Source organism: Colius striatus, chromosome 6 (genome assembly GCF_028858725.1).
Source record: "Colius striatus isolate bColStr4 chromosome 6, bColStr4.1.hap1, whole genome shotgun sequence".
Lineage (NCBI taxonomy): Eukaryota > Metazoa > Chordata > Aves > Coliiformes > Coliidae > Colius > Colius striatus.
This window is the reverse complement of record NC_084764.1, coordinates 841,389-858,186: the sequence shown is the minus strand read 5'-3', so window position 1 is coordinate 858,186 and position 16,798 is coordinate 841,389. Positions and strand designations below refer to the sequence as shown.

Sequence of the window (16,798 nt, the reverse complement as noted above, 5' to 3'; positions counted from 1 at the left end):
ACAGTAAAATGAGGAATGATAGCATTGTGTGTCTCTTGTAGCACTGAGACCTTGGATGTGTTTGCCCATGAAGACGCAGTGTATGGCCTTTCAGTGAGCCCAGTAAATGACAACATCTTCGCCAGTTCGTCAGATGATGGCCGGGTTCTCATCTGGGACATCCGAGAGTCCTCCCATGGAGGTGAGGTCTCTAGATGGAAAATGTCATTGATCTGGCAAGAATTTGGGCACGGCAGGGAAGGAAAAAGTTATTTATCTACCATAGCTGAGACAAAGAATGTTGGAAACGGGTGAAAGTGAGGCATAATTCTTGTGACTGGTGATAGGCAAGCCTTGGTCTTTGAGTTCAATGTTACTGTCTTACATGACTCATAAATTAGCAGCATTTAGTGCAGGCTAGTGTAGAACTTGGTATGGTTAGGCTTTGACTTGAGTGAAGAAGCAATGGAGGACATGTTTCTTCAATAAATGTGTCTTGCTAAACTTGAAATCAATTAGGAATGTTTTGGTTTATGAGTTTAATAATTTTCCTAGGCTATTTATATGCTTCTCTGTGATGCTGGGAGTTGTTCCTGTGTGTTATATTTCCTGATTGTATGGAACCTTAGAGCTCTTATTATATAAGAGTAAAGCTGAATTATTACTTCATTCTTGGTTTCTAAACCAGAACTGAATTCTGTTGATTTTTGTAACAGACCTGCAGCTTCTCAAAACACTGCAACATGTGTTTTTTAGGAGAACTGCCTGTTGCTGAAGTGGTGTCTTGAAACCTAGAACATGTCCTTTTCCATATTTAGACAAAGTTAATGTACACATGGGTGGATTTTAAAACCTGAGGTTTTTAATTGCTTTGGATATGTAAGCTTGAGAAATGGTTTGAACATGTCTCCATTATCTTCAGATCTTGTTAAGCTGCTTCCATATTAAGCTGCTAAACCTACTGCATCAGTTGTGTGCAGTGCTTGTTCTTATGTCTGAAATCTCGTCTTTTTCAACAGAACCCTTCTGCTTGGCACACTACCCATCAGCCTTTCACAGTGTGATGTTTAATCCAGTAGAACCCAGATTACTCGCTACTGCCAACTCTAAGGAAGGTGTGGGACTGTGGGACATCCGTAAGCCTCAGAGGTATGAATGAGCTGGCTGTCCTGGTCCTACGCTGTGCTGTTTCTTTCCCTTGAGAGGTGGTGATATGCTACTCTTGCTTAAGTCAGACCATACAATGGTAAGAGAAGATGCAGAACAAAGTTGACAGCAATGTTAATAAAGCTGAATTCAATTGTTTTGTGTAATTAACATTCTTCTTCACACATACAGTCTCATTTGACTTCAAATATGGCTAGATCTTCAGTGTTAAGTGATTTTTTTAGAGGCCTGCCTGGCCTCACCACTGCAGATTAACTCAGATAGTTGTGTGGAGGTCTCAGTATTATTTTTAGCCCTGGCTTGCTAATACTGGAAGAAGCTGCATCGTAGAACAGTTTATTTCTTCTACCCAGCTCAGTTTTCAGTGGCTGTGTGGTCAAGGCAGTATTTTACACAGCACTGAAGAGTTTGGTAAGACGTCCTGGATGGTGCAGACACCTGGGCAATCAGTTTGGCTGCACAGCGTGCTTACGGACGCGCACAGGGTTTTAAACAAGAAAACAAGAGAGTAAGTTTGCAGCATGAAGTGTGGTTAGACTGGGTTCTAAAGTGGATGTCTGATACCAGAGTTTGGCACGCACCAGTGATTAAGCTTCTGTTGAAGTCTTTTTAAGTCTTTCAGGTTTTGAAAGTAATTTCCCCTTTTTCCTGATAATTATGATTAAAGAAACCGAGCACCTCAAATGTCTCCCCTGCAACTTCTCTATTAAATGTTTCCAGTTAAAAGTGTGAGCATAGAAAGGATCATCTAAAAAACAAGTGAAGAGGGGAAGACAAGTAATACTTGGTTTACAGTGGTCTCAGCTATTTAGTTTCCTGTAGAATGCACTTGAGACTCCCCTTAATGGTGAATTTCTTGGCACATTTAGAAGTGCCTATCACTAAAAATCCTTGTTGGGTCTGTACTGTACAGACAGAAAAAGCAATCTCATATGAAGTTAATTATAACTGGCTTAAAAAAAGATGTCAATGTTTAGACATCTATTCCAACAGCAACCAAATGATAGTTTCAGGAGGGTTTCTTGTTCTTAAATGGTAACTATTAATGGTTTGAATCGATTCTGATTTTTAAGCTTGGATCAGGGTTTGCTGCTGCTGCTGCTGGCTCTGCAGCTCACCAACGTCTGAAAAGTTTGCCAGAGCCTTTGTTGGCAGCTCTTGTACAATCTGCTGTTAAACTGAGGTGTGGTAAAATTTAACTAGGAATTAGGAAGTTGTCTATCTTCCCTAGAAGACTGGAAACAGGAAGGTAGATGGTAAGAGACAGCTGCTCCTCTGCCATTGGCTCATGTTTAGAGCCTCATACTCAGGCTGAGCAAGCTGTAAATTAAAGGAATGCAGGTGATAAGTCTGCTTTCAACTGCCATTTTTCTGGGACAGCCATCAGCTTTCTTCCTTTGCTTGATGAAAGATGTGCCCAAAACTCAGTGAGAAGGAGTATGCTTGGCTGAGGGAAAGAAAATGGCCTAATGCACTCTCTTGTCATGGCAGTTTGTTCCCAGGAAACACTGAGGGAAGAGGACTCTTCAGTGAGCAGTGTCCTGCCAGCAGGCTGCCAGTCCCTCACATTTAAATAAATCAGACTGCATTTTTAGTCTCTATTAAAGTAACAGAGTGTTGCCAAAGCTCCCACTGGTCTCTGTAGCTCTAGTTTGCTAATCTAGAAGTACGGAGCTTGATATTTAGTGCATTTGGGGACAAGTCACTTTGTTTTTGAGGAAACAGCTTATTGATTTGCAGATCAGTTAAGGTACAATCCTCTCCCCGGTGAAGAAGTGGCAGCCAGAATTTAGGTTTTCTTCTGTGGGTTTTAGCTTGCTACAGTCTCTTCTGGGGAAAATACACTGCTGACTTAATTATCAGGAGAAAAAAAAACCAGGATGAAGTGGCCCCCATAATGCTGTAAGTACTTGGGATAGACTTTATCTAGAGCTGGAGTTGGGATGTGAGGGAGTTTGTGTGCATTTTTTGTATGAGGAATAGAGGACACGAGATGTAATTGCAGGTAAGAAGTGTGCCAAAAGTGTCTTGGCTGATGAATTTTACAGGCAGAATGGGTTAAACAGCCCTGAAGTTTTACATAATCCAAGGATAAACAGGAAGCTGCCTGTGTAACTTGCTTGCCAGGACACTAGCACACCAAAGAAGGGCTACTGCATCAGCTGCTTTCCTCTTTGTCAAAAGAGTCTGCTAACGGTACAAGTCCTTACTTCTCTGTAGGTTTGCAGCTCTGTTTTACACTGTCATCAGTATCCAAGAAAATGTAAGAGTGCCTGAGTTGTGAGAGGAATGAGGGAACAGAGGCTTTGAGGGAACACGACGTGGAAGTGTGAACTTGCTGGGGTTGTTGAATAGCACTAGTATACAATTGCTAGCTCTGTCTGTTCTTCCCTAGCCTACCTTTTTATTTCCATTACTGAACATGAAGGTCACTTGTGTGGGACTTTCCCTGGACAGCTTACAACATCAAATAATTCCTTCCTTTCCTTCAGTATTAATGTGCTTATAATATTGTGGCATTGTGGGAGTTTTTCAGTCCTCTCATTCTTTCTGTGGTGCTGGCAGAAGTGACTTTAGCTCTTCTGCCATAACTTGTGGTGGTGGGGTTTCGATTAGGGGTTAAATGTGTGGAAAGAAGGGGAAGAAGTGTAGATACTTTTACACATTTGCTGTGTATTGCCAGAATGGTGACTTCCAGTGGGTTAAGCAGGGCTGCAGTGCTCCTCCAATATGAGAAAGCTGAAAGGTTTATATGGAGTTAATAGTTTTCTGCTAGTATAACACTCTAAAACACAGTTCCGCCAGCTACTGTTACGTTTTCTGTCAGTTCTCAGATGGAGGTAAACTGACACAGCCACTACTTGTTTTGCTTCATAACCCCTCCTGGGGAGTCCTGCTCCTGCAAAATCCAGAAAGCAAATGAGAAGTTGGTCATCCCAAGGACCATCTGTTTGTGGGCAATAGCAGTACCTTCACATAACACCAACTGCACTGCTGAGCTAATACTCTGAGAGATACAGGTGAGGTTTGATAGGGCCGTAGGATTCAGCTGGCCTCCACTCATTTGAAGAGGATCAGGCTTAATGCTCAATTTCTGTCTTTAATCAGCAGAGGCTGCTAGGTGAGGTATAGTTTTTCTTTAACTTTGTTCAGCTTGGCAGAAAGGGGGTGATTTGCTGTTAACTTCTGAACTTGTGTGGCAGACAGTGGAATGTAGCCAGTTGGGCAGTTTTAAATTAGTACCTCTATATTTTCAAAGCCTTGAATCGTGACACCCTATTTTGTTAGAGAATTCACATACAGATTCCCCTGCTGGCCAGAAATAAATGAGCTCAATCTACTTACTTATCTGGAAAATCTGAGGATTTTTATATCACTGTATTTGTCTCCAAAATACATGGCTATTCTCCAGTTGGGTTGTAGGAGAATTCATCTTCTAGCTTGCTGTTACATGCCTCCAGCCAGGAAGGTCGGGTTGATCTGCTGCTTTAGTCAGGCAGCACTAAACACCTCCACAAATTAAAAGTAAATATTTTTAGGGTTTGAAAAAAAAAAAGTCCTCATCATGTGTAGATTTGATTCATATACAGTAAAACTGGGTAAGTGTCTGGTGGAAAGCTGGGGTTGCTTTCTGCTTGGCTACAACGGGGAGGGAGGTAGTTGAAAAGCCAGCATTTCTTGGTGTGCATGGGGAAATTCAGAGACACTTGCATGGCTTTGAGCTGTGGAAAGTTTAGCTCTCTTCAAAGAGTCAGAATTTGATTAGTCTTGCTGACTGATCAGGATACAGAGGCGGATTCATTTTGCTTTTTCTCAAAGTTCCTTCACAGCTTGATATCTCTGTCTCTTTAGTGCAGCAATTGAGATTCCCCACCTCTCCCCCAGTATACTAATGAGAACTGAACGTGGTGGGCTGGCTCCTCAAAAGTAACACGTTAAGCACTGTTCAAATAGAACTGCTGAAGTCCAGCATGATTACAAGTTGACTTGTGAGTCTGGAAATCTTAATTTGCTATTTTTAGAATGTATGAGTGCTGCCATCCTTTCAGGTGGACGTTGAACCAAAACTAGCTCTATTGTTTCTTGCTTTAAAACCAGCACAGTGACGGGTTGAATGTGGTCTGGATTAATGAGGCTGTTGTAAGGCACTGACACCGCTAGATGGAGTCTGGAAGTTGTGCCTTTTTAAAATCAAAACGAGCCGAGTCTGTGCATCTTAAACTATTTACAGTAAAATATGTATTGTTACAGAATTGCTGGAGGCAACTGAGCCAGTCAGTTTACAGATGCACTTCAATCAGCGACTGTGTGACTCCAGCTATTTTTAGGTACTCATGATGTCCCTTCTTTGACTTTTCCTTGCAGCCCCATGCCCTTCTCCTCCCTTTAACTGAAATCAAAAGGCTGGGTTTTTTTTTCCCCTAAGAAAATACAGTTATTATCCCCTTAAATGTTTCTTTACTCATGTTCGCACAACCCCAGATTGTATCAACTAATCTGGAAGTTTTTGAGACCAAAATGATGATTGGCCTGTGCTGTTAATGACCATCTTTTAGTCTTATTTTATACTACAAAAAGGCTGTTCACAGAGGTGTTTTCTGCTTGTGAGGGAAGTGTTGAGCCTGTGCTTTTTGTAGAGTGGGATCCACTTGGTTGCTTGGTTACTTAAAACATTAAAACTTAAAACATTAAGTCTTGGGTCAATATCACAAATACATATCTCAGGGCATTTTTATGAGCCTAGGAGTGCTCACAGGCCCTCATTCCTGCTATGTCCATTCACTGACCCTGTGATTAAACTCTTTCTTTGAGCCAGCTGCACTTGCTCAAAAGTTAGAAAGCTAACCTGGAAAAGCAAGTTGAACTAGGTTCAGGGAGGGCCCAGTGAAAAGCAGAGATGATGGAGAGAGAGGGAGGCCTGTAATGCCAAGAACAGGAGTTAAGAAGGAAGCAAGATCTTCCTCATTCAAGGAGCAGTGAGTTAATACATACGTTCAGCTGTTTATGGCATTACTCTTACTTCAGTTTCCTTTGCTATGCTGACATTCCCCTTTTTTGCCTCACCAGCTTGTTCCTTACAAGTAGAAGAGGTGAAACATTGCCAAAGTTTGATTGTGGTTTACCTTCTGAGGCTGCCTGTTTCATGAGAATAATCTATGAGCAGAGACTTGTTCTGCAGTGCAACATAGTGTTCCAGGACACTAATCTAGAGTGGTGAGTTCTAGGAACACTTTTGTCCTCAGAGCTCAAGTACCGGGTTCAGGCTCTGAGCGAGGCATGTGATAGGCTGAGATTCTTCTGCAAGTTCAAGAGGTCTGTGCTGTGTGTGTAGTTACAAGTCAATGTACTCAAAAAGCCCAACGATGAGATGAAAAAAATCCTTGACCACCAGGACAAACCCAGTATCCCTTGGTAACTATAAACTTTATGACAAGTTGAAAAGCTAACTTGCTCGTACAAGTCATCATAAGCTGAAGTTAAAGGAGTGTCAGCTTCAAGGCCTCACAGACAAAGCCAAACAGGAACATTAAGTCAGCTTTGATTGCTTTCTTTGTCATAGCTGAGGAGTAACTGCAGTTCACAGCCTTTTTAAGCAGACGTGTTTTGCCTTTTTTTGTTGATCAGACCCAGAGCAGAGTTCTGGAGTACTGAGGTTCAAACTGTATAATAAAGCTGTGTATTGGTAGAAGTCTGGCTTTTAATTCCTTATTATTCTCCAACAGGGCTGTGCTGACTCTTGTTCTGTTTTACTTCTCTTTCTTAAACCTTCATTACTTAAAATCACACTATCCATTGCAGACACTTAGCTCTCTGTTACATGTATGGGGATTTTCTCTTGTGAAAATGAAGCTTTTTCACACCTGTCAGCATCCCCACACTACCTTCAAAGCTGTTCTGATATAAATGGGTCTTGTAGCCTGCTTTCTGAAGGAAATAGATCAGGGATCAAACAAGCCTTGCCCTTATCACCTTCTGCCCCATTTCAGTGAGGTGAGAATTAAAATGAGGAACTGAAAGAGAAAATTTATTTAAAAAAGAAGAATAAAGTATTGGTGGCTGAATAGACAGGAGTGATCCTCTTGGTGCTTTTAGTGGGGGAACATCTGAAATGTTAGTTCAACCCTATTGGAAGCCAAGGGAATTAGTCTTTGAAACATCCATCCATGGGAAACTGTAGTGGAACCAGCTTGATGAGACCAAGGTTGTGTGTCCAATTGCATGTACTTAGCTCTACGTGGTAATTGCTGTTCCTCTCATACCTGTTAGAGGCAAAAGCTTTATTGATTCAAGACTGGATTGTGCTGCTGCAAGGAGCATTTTGATCTTGTCACTTTTCCCATCAAAAGAAAGGCTTATTGTCTCATTCCTGCTCTTTAATTTCAGCTTTTGTAGGTTTGGTAAGTTGCAATTCATGCAGCTTTGCTAGAGAACAGGGGAATGAGTATGAATATGTTACTGGATGAGAGGACAAACCTGTGGCTGATGTTACTCAGCTTTCCTAATGCAGTACAAGAATCACAGCACAGAAATGTGTGGGGGAAGGTGCTTCCTGGGACTGCAGTATTGCTGCACGACTGTGTTTGCATAGACACTGAGGTGTGAAAATGCACTTTCTCTTCAGGAGGAGTTACCAGCTTTTACTCTTGGATTATTTTTTCTAAGGTAACTTTCTCTGATATCTGTTCTTTGTGTTATTCAGACTTTTGGCATGTGCTTCATTTTGGAAGCAGGTCCTGTTCCTTCGTTTGGGCTAAAGGTCATCTTCCCATGCCATGTCTGGCTGTATTTGCATCTCCTCTGTCTGGTTATCTGATGGATCCGACTCCTTTGTGTTCTGCTGGGTTCAGCTGAGCAGTGTTCTCTCTCATAGTCCGTATTCCATCCTACAAAGTGCCATTTATGAATTGTCTGAGTAACAGACTCCAGCTGTAGAGTTTAGAGGTTATGAGGAAAGCGATTGGGCGATGTGGCTTGTTGTTGGACCGTTGCTCTTTGCTTTGTAGTCTCTACTTTTTTCTTTTTTAATCTGGCTAAATGTTCTTTATTTCTTTTCCTACAAAACTGTTTGTTTATCTACTGGATCTTAATTATTGCTCACATCACAGTAACACCTAGGTGATTCAAGCAGAGAATGAGAGTAGGACACTCTCGTGCCCGCTGACTGTCAGCTCTGTAGTGAGGGCAAGCCTTAGGACAGTGAGAATGTTTGGGAACAAAGAAAATAGAACCAAATCAAACCTTGGTTAGAGCCAGAGGAGGATGTGAAACATTCAAACAAATAAAAGGGGGTTTGTTTGTTGAGGTTCTCTACTGTTTAACTGTTGTAATGGCAGAGGTAAACCTTCAGCCCTAGGATAAAAGTAACACAGATGAGAGGGAGAGTTTATTATACTTTGCCTCTGCTAGTCATCTTCCTCAGAATACTGAAATTCTGTAGCTTCTTCCAGTGAATAATAATAGCAGAACAATAGGGAGAAAAGGACTTTCTGGAGAACTGCCCGAGATCACTGGTAGAGCAACATTAGCATTCAATGATTCAATTCTGTCATAAGGGCAAAGCACACAAGCCTCGGCTGTTTCAAGGTCTGGCTGCTCTGGGTATGTAAATCTGGCGATGTTTGATGCTCTTAAGGCTCCAGATCGTGAAGTGATCTTGTACTACATTTCTATTACTGGTTAATTTGACTCGTGTTTTCATCAGCCTAAATGAGAGCTGTGTGTGATTTTACAGACACAGAACAACTTTGTTCCAAATAAAACCCCAAACCTTCCTGCAGTTTTCCAGGCCAAGATTCTGTTTGCCAAGTTTTGTTCCAGTTCTTTTTGCACTGTTAGAAGTTCCTCAATTTTTGTGGTTACAGAAATGCTGACAGCGTGGTTGCATGCAGTGGTGTGTATTAGTTACGAGCATTCAGTTCATTTTTTCCTTTTAAGGTCATTCTTTCATTAAGTTAGTTTCACACACTGCTGTTTATGATATCAATACTTTCCCCTGTCCTTCCTTCTGCACCTTAAATGACACTCATTTCCCAAGGACGTTGTGTCTGTACTGCAGGTCATTGCCAGATTTGTAGCTTATCAAAAGGAACTATTCAATGTCTTTGTCTAATGGTTCTGTTTAATGCTGTCATATATGCTGCTTTTATTTCTAGCAAGACACTGATATTCTCTCAGCTTTAATGGCCACTGTCTGTTGCCAAGCTAACTTTTTGAATAGCCTCAGTTAAGCTTGTGTTACCACTCAGGCAGTCAGCTGTCAAAAAAGGATGAAACAACGTCTTTGTTTAGAAAAGGCAGAGGGTGGGAGAGGGAAAGGCTTGTTTCAGGTATAGAATGTTCCTGCAAACCCTGAGTGCAGTGAGACTGCTGCTTCCCTCACTCCACTATCTGCCAGTAGAAATGTATTTATTTACATTAGTGGTGCTACACCTGGATTGAAAGATTTCCATTGTTTGGCTGAGCTGGTATTTCTTTAACACTTGAGTGCTGCCTGTGTGCACCATGTCCAGCTACAGAAACCACCGTGCCCTCCTCAGCCTCCCTCCAGCTCCAGCATGTGTGTTTGGATTGTAATGTTCTATCTGTGAACTAAAGATTTCTCTTAATCATACAGGATGACTTTAAAAAAAAAACCCACCTCAGAAGTGGATGTCTGTGTCTCTTGCTTCCAGAGCTGGTAGGCACCATCAGCATTCCATGGTAGGCAACATCAGCATTCCATGGCTGGCTGGGTGAGCCAAATTTGGAAGCAGGCTAAATCCCAGAGTAGTCTGAGTTTGGATTCATAAAGATAATGCCTCTGGCAGAAAGGGCACCCATCTTGTTCAGAGGTGCCCTTTTAGGATTGTCTTTGGATTTCTCACAGGTTGTCGTGTCTTTGAGAGGAGAGCATTGCTTTTAGTCTCGTGCCTCAGTAAGTTTTAGCAACTGCAAGAAGGTGTTGCCTCTGAAATTCCTTTACTGGAGCGTGTGGAAAGGAGCAGGCAGAAGTGGCAGTTCTAACATGAGCAACAAATCCAAGCATGTCTACACTGCCCCATGTAATCCTGTTTGAAAACATCACAGAGTAGCACAGGCTAAAGGTACAGGGCAGCACCATGATGCAACTGGAAAAGCGGAGGTACTCCTTTGAACACTGAACATGCTTGAACACAGCTCTTCCTTCCCCACCCAAAACCAGCAAAAAGGTAAAAGCTCTGCTTGTGATTAGTTTGAAGATCTTTAGAGTTTCTGGATTCAGACATCCTCTTTAGTACTAGTGAGTATTAATTAGTATTGGTCTCTTACTGCAAAACGTAACTTCCCCCGGTTTCTTTCTTGGAGATGGCTGACAGCTTTATTCCTGTAGTCTGGATGGGAGACATCTTGAGCAATTATTATCTTTTTCCTAAAGCCAGCATAGTTGCTCTATAATCAACTAAATTCTGTGATGGAAGATGCTGAAGTCTTGAGGTTCCTCTAAATACTGCTGCCATGTGCAACGCCTGCAGTAGGAAAAAGATTTCTCAACTCCTTTGTGTCCTCTATTTTGTGAGCTACAGGCTCCTAGCTCTTCTACCAGGATGGAAGCACAAGCTGTACTACCTCCATACACCCCCTCATATTTCTGGCCATCTCTCAGATGTTTTCTCATAGGAGTAGAGAATGCAAATATTTCTCCATTGTTTGGCTCAGGAAATGGATGTTTGTGGGTGGTTTATGTTAGTTTCTCTCCTCGTCCCCACCTGACTACCTGCTGCCTCTTTTCTCATAGCTTGTTAAAGGAAAACACTATGCAGTTAGTTTAACAAACCCTTTCAAACTGGCAGAGAAGGAGCAAGCAGGACACAGCAGGGTGGGGAAAGCAGACCAGTGTCTTGTGATTGTCACAGCAAAATGCTGCACTTGGAGCTCTAGAGTCTGAGTTTTGGGAACAGGAATGAGACAGGGGGAGAAAGTCATCAGCACGTGGCTCGAATGATCTTTCGAGGTCCCTTCCAGCCCTTAAGATTCTGTGATCTGATTTCAGGACTTTGTTACACTACAGTTACTGAAACACGGTACAGAATTCATCTCCAAGACATGTTTTCTTTGATAGCTTTGACTGTTACAGGAGCTCAATGAAAACATCTGTAAGCAGAATGGGAGCTAGTTTAATATTACACTGCCATTACCGTAAAATATAATCTCAAAATATTTCAGGCAGGGCATAATAATAGTAACCATGGAAACTTTGCTTGAAGGCTTGCAAGGATGGGGCATCTGTTAGGCTCACTCACATGGAACAGGAGAGAATTCCAGGTCGTGGTTTAGGCTGAGGAGAAGTGGTAATGCAGAGGGGCTTAGTCTAGTTGCAGTGGTGGCTGCAGCTTGATGTTGTCTGGTTGGTGCATCTGTGTTATGGGGTTCATATCCATCGTGGAGAAGTCATGTATATTTTCATAGAAAAATTGACCTTTCTTAGCCCAAAGAAATCCAGGTTGTTTCTCCTGCGTGACTTTTGGGTTGAGGTTTTGGTTTGGTTGGCTTTGGGGGTTTTTGATTGGTTTTTGTGTGGTTTTGATTGTGGTTTACTTTGGTTGATTTTTTTTTTTTAAGGAAGTGGAAATGTCTACAGAAAAAAAAAAGTGGCTTACACAAACCTATCAGGAGAAGGGGAGAGGGGCAAAAAAGGTCACGTATGTTGGCAGGGATTTGTGGGTTTTGATGTCTGACTGTGTACTTTGAGCTGACTGAGTACTTCATTGATCTTGACGGATGGACACTAGGGCTGGTGAGGAGCATCTGAAGTCCTTGTCTCTAAGGTTACAGTTTCTAGTATTAATTTTCTCATGCTCTTATTAAAAATACCACTCTTAAGAGAAACCCAGTGGCTTTGCCTAGGAGGAGGAGAATGCACACACACGTGAGAGCAGCACCCTTCATGCCAATACGGGCGTTCAAAAGTGTTCTGGTCCCCAGCTTGGAGCTCTTACTAGTGGGCTTAGAAAATACAACCCCTGGTTCCTTTGTGACACCCAGGCTTTGACAAAGGGCCTGTGTGTGACTGCAGTGTATTTCTGGTACATGCAGTAGCTGAAACCTTCTGTTTTATTTTTGATGTGTTTCAGTCAGGCTTAGAAACAATAGATTGTAACTTTAGAGAATCTCACATGGTGCTGCGTGCCTCAGCTTGCGTGGAATGTGGCTTCCCATCCATGGGAGGTGACTCATTTATCACAGGTGCTGGGGCAGAGGGCTGCATCAGGAAGTGTAATGCATTAAAATCTATGAATAAACCTCCCTCTAGAATCTGCAAATTCTAGCGTGCCTTGTCTGGTCCAGAAGAGGCATAAAAGTCACAGCCCTTAAGAAGATTTGATGAGGATTGCTCAAAGCCTGTTAACAAAAGGTCAATCTCTGCTACTGCTTGTGGAGGTTTCGGTGATGGCTGAAAAAAAGGGATGACATGTCTTCCTTCTTTGTCTCCCTTTCCATACATAACAGTCATTCCAAGTGTGGGAATTGAATTAAGTCTTTGAAAAAAACCAACCAGAAAGTCTGTATCATGCAGGTTGAGTTTCAGGTATGCTTTGGTTATCTTCAGGTTCCTGGATGGAACAAATCCCACATTCTGCTACTGTTTTAAAGGACAAGCCTGGAAACTTGTGACTCCTTATTTTTGTCTTGCATGTGTCAATAATAACTGATACAAATACTCCTGCTCTGATCATACAGCCTTATATGGGACAAGGAAGCTAACTAATTCAACCACGAGAGAGTTTTAGGTAATGGTGTGATGGGGTAACATAATTATCTTGCCTGCTTGGCAATATTTTAAGATGAAGCAAGTTTGAGATTAGCTAAGTGACTTATTTTAGCATTTCTTGCAACAACTTGTTAGTAAGATGGCCTTTTAAGACAGCTTGAAACTGATTGTAGAGTTCAAACATCTTCTGATGCTCTGCAGAAAGGTAAACAGAAGTGAGATGTGATGGTCAGGGTATCTGCAGTCAAAGTGTCATCCGGTGCCAGAGCAAAGTTTGGTCTGTCTGAATTCAGGCACCAGCTGAACAAAGTGTTGAGTGCTGGTATGTCTCAAGTGCAGACATCCCAAAAGTACAGGAGGAGCCTCTTAAAGGCCAAGGCTGCTTTGTGAGACCCTGCAGCCGAGCACCACACAGCCACTCACTCGCTCCTCTCTCTACCAGTGGGATGGTGTGGGGAGAGCTGGGAAAAAAGTAAAGCTTGTGCATTGAGATAAGAACAGTTTAACAACAAAATGAGATAAAATAGGGCTGCAAAGATGATTAGGGGACTTGGAAAGGTTGAGAGACTTGGAGCTGTTCAGCTTGGAGAGAGGACCTCGTCAATGCTTGTGTCTTGTGCACCTGCTTGCTGTCAGAATCCTGGAAGCTGAAGTATCCCGAGCTTTGGATAAGCACTACTTGGGACCAACTCAAACATCAGTATGTTGTCATTACCCTCACACTAAATCCAAAACACAGCCCTGACCAGCTACTAGGAAGAAAATGAGCTCCATCCCAGACGAAACCAGGACGGTTCCTATGCAGAAGTGTATTTGTTATTACAAGACTTCATAGCCTTAACACTGTCATTGTTTGTCGCTCAGGTTGGAACCAAGTTTGTTCAGGAATCGATGCTGTGACACAGACACCAAGTCAGATTGTAGCTTACTCGGATGATTGTTTGAAACACATAGTAAGGTTAGAGAAGGAGTTCTGCCTGGGTCGTGCAGCTCATGTGCACGGCACATCTCACTGGTTTCCTCTGCCTTTCCCCAGTTCGCTGCTCCGCTACGGTGGGAACCTCTCCCTGCAGAGCGCCATGAGCGTCCGCTTCAACAGCAACGGAACGCAGCTGCTGGCGCTGCGCCGCCGCCTTCCCCCCGTCCTCTATGACATCCACTGCCGCCTGCCTGTCTTCCAGTTCGACAACCAAGGCTACTTCAACTCTTGCACTATGAAGAGCTGCTGCTTTGCAGGTGATCGTGACCAGGTAATAAGCAATGCTGTCCCGAGTCTCTGGAGGTCCCGTGAGTGTTTGAACACAGCTCTTACAGTGGCTTGGGGTTTGGTATTTTCTGACTGAGGAGATAAAACAGGAGGCAGAAGGTGTGTAGAGTTGTCTCAGAACTGTTTGTCAGGGTAGGCTCAGAAAGAAGAAATGCATATACCAAAATGTGATACAATTGACTACTTCTTTGATGTACTCCTTACTTGGAGGGTGATATTCACAAACATTTGCAGAGGCTTTTTAGGTCCAATTAATATGCTTTCAGAGCCATAAGTAGATGATATTATCCACTATCTTATCTTCCCCTCGTTTGGATATCGCTGCTGAGTGCAGTACAGGCAGTCCCCTGAAACACAGATATTGTGGATTTACAGAGTTACTTATTCTTATTTCAGATTACATTTCTCCTTTACTGTACTCCTGGATCAGATGACAGGTCTTTGTGGTTCAGTATGCTGAGAGTAGTGATGATTGGTGTTTAAGAAGGAGTAGTGTGTAATGTCACAGGGGCAGGACTCGATCCCTGCTATTGATCATCAGAAACACACGTGAAGTGACTAACAGCAGTTTGTATTATTCTAGAGCTGGATGTTGTCTCTGGACTGCTGTGTTGAACTACTAACAGTATTTAAAGGCAAAGAAAAGTGTATTTTGAAGGGATGGTAGTATGGAAGTGAGATCTGAGAACATCAGTTATATTCTTGCAGTCAGGATTTGGTTGTTAATTCTATCGCTGCTGCTGCAGGAGGCAGAGTTGAGCTTCTTTCAGGTTGCAAGTAGGAAATACATTTATATCGCTGTACTTGAGTGTTTCTGAGTCTTACATAGTTTTGGCAGAAGTGTGAAAAAGTAGTAATGAAACCATCCTAAAAGCAGAGTGGTTTGCTGTAAAGAATAAACACGTGTATTGTTTAAGAAGAAACCTATGGATGACTCATGGTTGGTTTTTAGCCAGCCTGAAGCTGACCCTGTTCTCTGGAAGTCAGAGTAGACCTGTGTGCCCTGTGACACAGTTTAGCTTCTCATCTGCTATTGAAGATCCAGAAGAATGCCTTAGTGCCTGTTGTTGTGGTTTCTAGGCCGTTTTCTTCTGTGTCTGGTGTTAATGGGAAGAATGTGACAGTTGTGTATCAGGTTGATGTGGTACTTCAGAAGCCTGTGTTTTAATAAAACTTGAGTACTAAGTTCAGTGAAGATTGTCAACACTGTGGATAGTCCCTTAGGGACTGCCTTTTGCAGAAAACCCAGCTGCAGGTGTATGCAGGGAGGAAGGTTGGAGGTGGGACCTACTGTGAGATACACAGGATGAATAAAACAGTTTGCAATGTTTATTAGTTTTGCTCTTCCATACAGCTAGTCTGCTTTTGCTTTTTGTGAGTTTGGTGAGGATGAAATAATGTATACAAGACTCCTCACAAATCAGAGTTCGCCAGAAGACCTAAATTTGATTTCAATGTAATCTATTTCCAGTGCCCTCTCCCATTTCATAGTGCTGTCCTTTGCCTCAATAAAGAATGCCTTTCTTTCACGATCCGTATGAAGCGAGTTCCATAGAGTTCCTTGCTTATATTTCCTTGTAGGATCAAAACTGTTCGTGGGCTAAGGTTTATTTGAAGGGATCTAAGGATAAGGAAGTGTTGTTCAGATTATGAGTGGCACTTGTGGTAGGAAGGCTTCTTCAGAAATGTTCTCTCATTGCACCTCTGATTTTCTCTGGCTGACTTGTCTTCTCATTCTCATTAAATTGATAACTCAATCCTTTTTTGTCTCCTTTTAGCTGTCTTAAATAGTTAGGTTTTAATACTTCATACAGAGCCTAGTGACTTTAGAAATGTGACTCTCCTGTGTAAAAAAACCCAAACAAACCCAACAAACTCAAACTATTATGTGTTGTCTGCACAGTTATTTCATCAGATAAAGTTGCTTCTTGGGTTCCATATTTGAACCCTAACAAGAAAGGGAAATCCTTAACTGCATTCTAAGCACTGATGAGTTTCGTTGGAAATAAAATGAACTGCTGAAAGCAGGAGGCCTTTCTTGTCCAACAGAGGTGATGCAAGACTTTTCCCTGATTGAACTTCCTAACTTGGCAGAAGCATTTTCATTCTTTTTCTGGGGTAATGACTTACATTGCCACTCACAGAGCTCTGGCAAGTGTTGTAGTGCAGTGTAAGGAAGGGATCAGAAGGTGACTGAGAGATGGAGGGATGGCCTTTCAGTGCTGTCAGACTCATCTCCTTACAGAACTCTGCAGCCTTTGCTTATCTTTCTGTGAAGTTTGTGCAGGGAAAAGTTTTTACTCCCAGGAAGCTTTCCTGTAAGTCTCCACTGCCAGGGTTTAAAAACCCACAACAGTTTCACCCAACTTAGATCTTGCCTTTGGACGTTTGGTGCAACACAGTGGTGAAAATCTCCAGAGAAGGGTCCATGTTGCATATGGAGCTGTTAGACTGTAGTATGGCAGAAGTGAGCAGATTCTGAGCTGCCTTAGGAGTTCTCTTAGAGATCACTCTTATTTTAAGCAGTTCAATACTGAAGTTTCCATAATGATCAGGTGGTTTATTCTTACTTTGACAAAGTGACAGGGACCTTGGAGGACAAACAGCTTTGTCTTTTTGTGTCTTTGGAAGCTGTTGTTTCCCTCCAAAAGCTTGAT

The 16,798-nt window shown here is 42.3% G+C and overlaps 1 protein-coding gene across 2 annotated transcripts in view; it reads left to right on the top strand.

Moving 5' to 3' along the window:
• The window catches only part of DCAF5 (DDB1 and CUL4 associated factor 5), a 53,440-nt gene that overhangs the window by 13,337 nt on the left and 23,305 nt on the right, over positions 1-16,798 (top strand). The window contains exons 4-6 of one of the 2 annotated variants that reach the window (XM_061998879.1): positions 42-181; positions 999-1,128; positions 13,911-14,124. In XM_061998879.1, coding sequence (XP_061854863.1) covers positions 42-181; positions 999-1,128; positions 13,911-14,124 — 484 coding nt within the window. The remainder of the gene's footprint in view (positions 1-41; positions 182-998; positions 1,129-13,910; positions 14,125-16,798) is intronic. The other variant, XM_061998880.1, reaches the window with a different exon arrangement.